Genomic DNA, 4,286 nt, shown 5'->3' on the forward strand with positions numbered 1-4,286 from the left:
CTTCTCTCTATATGCATATATATATGTTCATGACGATCTTCTGTTTCCTTCATTTGATTACTAGCTAGCGTGTCTACTCCTCTCCATACGTATATAGTACGTAGCGTCGACAAAGCACGGAGATAAGAGAGGACACTTCTCTCTATTAATTAGCTAGCTAACACAATATATGAAACACCTAAATTAACCCCCCAAAACCCCTAAACCACCCCCTTTCAAAAAAACAAAAACCTCAGCTCCTGCCAGGTGCTGACGCGTGGATGCCTATTGGTCCCGGTTGGTGGCACCAACCGGGACCAAAGGCCCTCCTGCCTGGGCTCCCCATACCGGCCACGTGGACGGCCTTTAGTCCCGGTTCGTGTAAGAACCGGGACTAAAGGGCTAGGGCATTAATAACGACCCTTTAGTCCCGGTTCCAGAACCGGGACTAAAGGCCCTTATGAACCGGGGTAAAAGCCCCTTTTCCTACTAGTGCTACATCTACCTTCGGGATTAGTTTTAGACCTGAATAATTGTTATTTGGTGCCAGCGTTGAGCATGAACATTATATCTGGATTTGTTTGATGCGAGACGGTTATTCATTTAAATCAGAGAATAATGGTTGTTCTATTTATATGAGTAATATCTTTTATGGTCATGCACCCTTGAAGAGTGGTCTATTTTTGTTGGATCTCGATCGTGGTGATACACATATTCATAATATTGATACGAAAAATGCAAAGTTGATAATGATAGTGCAACATATTTGTGGCACTACCGTTTAGGTCATATTGGTGTAAAGCGCGTGAAGAAACTCCATGCTGATGGACTTTTGGAATCACTTGATTATAAATCACTTGATAATTGCGAACCATGCCGTCTCCATCACCGTCACCATGCTTAGGCGAAGCCCTGCGCGGATCAATTCACCATCACCGTCACGACGCCGTCATGCTGACGAAACTCTCCCTCGACACTTTTCTAGATCAAGAGTTCGAGGGACGTCATCGTGCTGAACGTGTGCAGAACTCGGAGGTACCGTACGTTCGGTGCTTGATCGGTAGGAACGAGAAGAAGTTCGACTACATCAACCGCGTTGTCAAACGGTTCCGCTTTCGGTCTACGAGGGTACGTGGACACACTCTCCCCCTCTCGTTGCTATGCATCTCCTAGATAGATCTTGCGTGAGCGTAGGACTTTTTTTGAAATTGCATGCTGCGTTTCTCAACACGACTATGATTATTTAACAGTTCAAGTACAATTGATATAGTTGAAGCATAGTCAATTCTAGTTGTTGCAATGGGAGGGATAGATTTCTTTGTGATATGACAAAATTTTATCATTTTCAATCTGTTTTTAGTATCAGAAGGAAAAGGAAGGAAACGTGGTTGAACCTCACAGTCATGAAATTTTTGATAAAGCCTATTTTTTAAAATAGAAATTCAATTTAAAGGGGTACCCAAGCTAAATAAGGCCTCAGAAATCAGAGCATAGAAAAAGAAACCTGGGACAGGCTGTGTGAAAATTAATATAGATGCGTCATTTCATGCGGACACCTTGGCAGGAGCCTGTGGAGCTGTGGCGAGAGATTATTGGGGTAATTTTATCACAGCGGCAACCTGGCCTTTTGGTTGATGTAGCATCAACGGTTTTGGCAGAGATAAAGGCTATTCGGTATCGACTTATCCCGGCTACAAATATTGGGCGCTCCAATATAATCATTGAATCAAATAGTTTAAATGCGTTGGAGCTAGTTTCAGACCTTGATGCCTACATGGGTCCCGATGTGCCAATCATCACCGAGGCTAGTCCACTGGCGACAGACTTTTCAAATGTCAGCTTTGTTCATTGCGGATCTTGCTGATTGTTTAGCACAACACTACTTTAGTTTTAGTTTATCTGAATTTTGGAGCTTCAATGTCCCTGACTTTATTCTTCCACATATTCTAAATGACATGGCTATCATATAAGGAATAAAGTTATTTATGTTCAAAACAAAAGGCCGAGTGAAAACCTATTTGAGAAATGGGCCGGGCCGAGGTACGTGGGGCGTGCACGTTTTGTCGTCTCCTTCCTCATCGGAGAGCTGCGTCGTACAGAAGCCCCGGTTCGATCGAGTTATGAACTCGATGGACCCGAAGTCGGCGAGGTGCGAACTTGCCCGGTCCGACTCGGAGTGGCGCTCGCTGCGTTATATACAAGCACGGCCACAGCAGGTGGACGATTAACACGCAACAGCTAGTGCGAGACGCAAGAACCAGCATACGCCATGGGAGCAGCCCTGTCGTCCTACGCCACAGTCGTCGACGCCGCCAGCTGCATGACCAAGAGCTACGCGCAACAGAGGAGATTCATCGCTCCAGATGCCGTCATCGACATGCCGAACAACGTCTTGCTCGCCAACGTGGCGCTCGCTGTCGTATCTACATGCATGGCGTTCGCTCTTGCTCGACGCAACCAGCCATCCATGCGAGCAACCTTGCCGCCGTCGTCCGACGCGCCCGTCGTCCACGCAGCAAGCCGGGCCACCGAGAACTACGTGCAGCAACGGAGGTCTGCCGACGACGACTACTGGTCCGGCCTGCCGGACGACCTCCTGTTCACCATCATGTCGTCGCTGGACGTCCCCAGCCTCCGGCGAGCCGGTGCCGTCTGCAGGTCCTGGCGCGCGGCGCACAACGCCTTCTGCCTCCCCGCGCTGGAGCGAGCGCCGTGCCTATTCTACGCCTGCGAGGAGTACGGGCCCAACGACGCCGCCCTCTACAGCCCCGCCACCGGCGCCACCTTCCGGGTCCCCTTCCCAGGCCCCCCGCACGAGAAGCGGGGCTTCACCTTCGCGTGCCATGGCGGCTGGCTGTTCACCACCGACGAGGTCGGCGACCCTTACCTCCTCAACCCCGTCACCGGCGCCCAGGCCACGCTCCCTCCGGTCAAAACTATCTACCACAACGACGAATTCTACGACGACGGTGGCAAGCATGTCTGGCCTGCTGACCCCGAGAACGGGACCATGAAACCCAGCATTAGCTGGGCGCGACACACGGAGTATCTTCGGGTTGCCATCTCTTCGACCACCGATGTGACGGAATGCACCGTCCTGATCGTGCATACGCCGGAGTGGAGACTCTCTTTCGCCAGGCCGGGAGACGACAGGTGGACACTAGTCTCCCAGGATGAGAGCTTCGTTGCCAACGTTCTTTACAATGACAAGGATGGCTTGTTCTACATTTTGTATCTTCATGGCTCTATCGGTACTTTAAATCTTTGTGAGCCTTCACCGTCAGTGTCCCTGATCATGCGCAGCGTGTTACGTTCGTCTGGATATCGTACCATGTACCCTGTCCTCGGTCCATCGGGTGAACTCCTGCAGGTCTGGAGGAACTGGAGTCGCACACATACTCCACTCAAGTATCGTGATACTTACCAAGATATCGTGAACGAAATGCTTCAAGGTTGTGTCGACCTTGCCCAGAAAGATGACAACGACAATAAGCAACGAGATGAGCTAGAGACAGAAGATGGCGACGAAGAAGGTGAACTATGGGAAGCCAATGTGAATGACCAAGAAATTGATGGGTCGCAACTGCTTCGTGAAGGCGTTGACCTGCCACATCGGCTTGTTGACGAGGTCACCACAGACGAGATCCTAGTCTTCAAGGTTGACGTCGACAGACAGAAGCTAGTGGAGCTAAGGGACATTGGCGACCATGCTCTCTTCGTGGGGTTCAACTCCGTCGTGTGCCTTCCGACAAAGGGCTTTCCGGCTTTCGAGCCAAACTGCATCTACCTAACGGACGACTGTTCTGACGACAGCCCAATGTTACGGAAAGATCTTGGTATCTGGGATATCAAGAATAGGAGTATGCGGAAACTTAGTGATGCGTGGCCAAACTTGCATCCATGGCTACATTTACCGGCTCCAATTTGGATCACACCAAGGTTTTAGATACTGGTTTAGCGGAAAGAAATACTACTGGGATGTTTTGTTTTACCGGCTCCTTTTGCACCGACTTATAACCCCGTGGGCCTGCCCGTTGGCCTAACCATATCATACAATATATGAATCTTTACCTCCAGACCATTCTGGAGCTCCTCGTCATGTCCGTGATCTCATCCGGGACTCTGAACAACATACGGTCACCAGCATACATAACTCATATAATACTGATCGTTACCGAACGTTAAGCGTGCGGACCCTACGGGTTCGAGAACTATGTAGACATGACCGAGACACGTCTCCGGTCAATAACCAATAGCAGGACCTGGATGTTCATATTGGCTCCCACATATTGTACGAAGATCTTTAT

The 4,286-nt window shown here is 49.7% G+C and overlaps 1 protein-coding gene across 1 annotated transcript; it reads left to right on the forward strand.

Moving 5' to 3' along the window:
• The first annotated feature begins 2,248 nt into the window (after positions 1 to 2,248).
• LOC109761729 (uncharacterized) lies at positions 2,249 to 3,925 on the forward strand. Its single transcript, XM_020320557.1, has one exon. The coding sequence runs from the start codon at positions 2,249 to 2,251 to the stop codon at positions 3,923 to 3,925; it is 1,677 nt and encodes a 558-aa protein (XP_020176146.1).
• The last annotated feature ends 361 nt before the right edge of the window (positions 3,926 to 4,286 follow it).

Source organism: Aegilops tauschii, chromosome 5 (assembly GCF_002575655.3).
Source record: "Aegilops tauschii subsp. strangulata cultivar AL8/78 chromosome 5, Aet v6.0, whole genome shotgun sequence".
Classification (NCBI taxonomy): Eukaryota; Viridiplantae; Streptophyta; class Magnoliopsida; order Poales; family Poaceae; genus Aegilops; species Aegilops tauschii.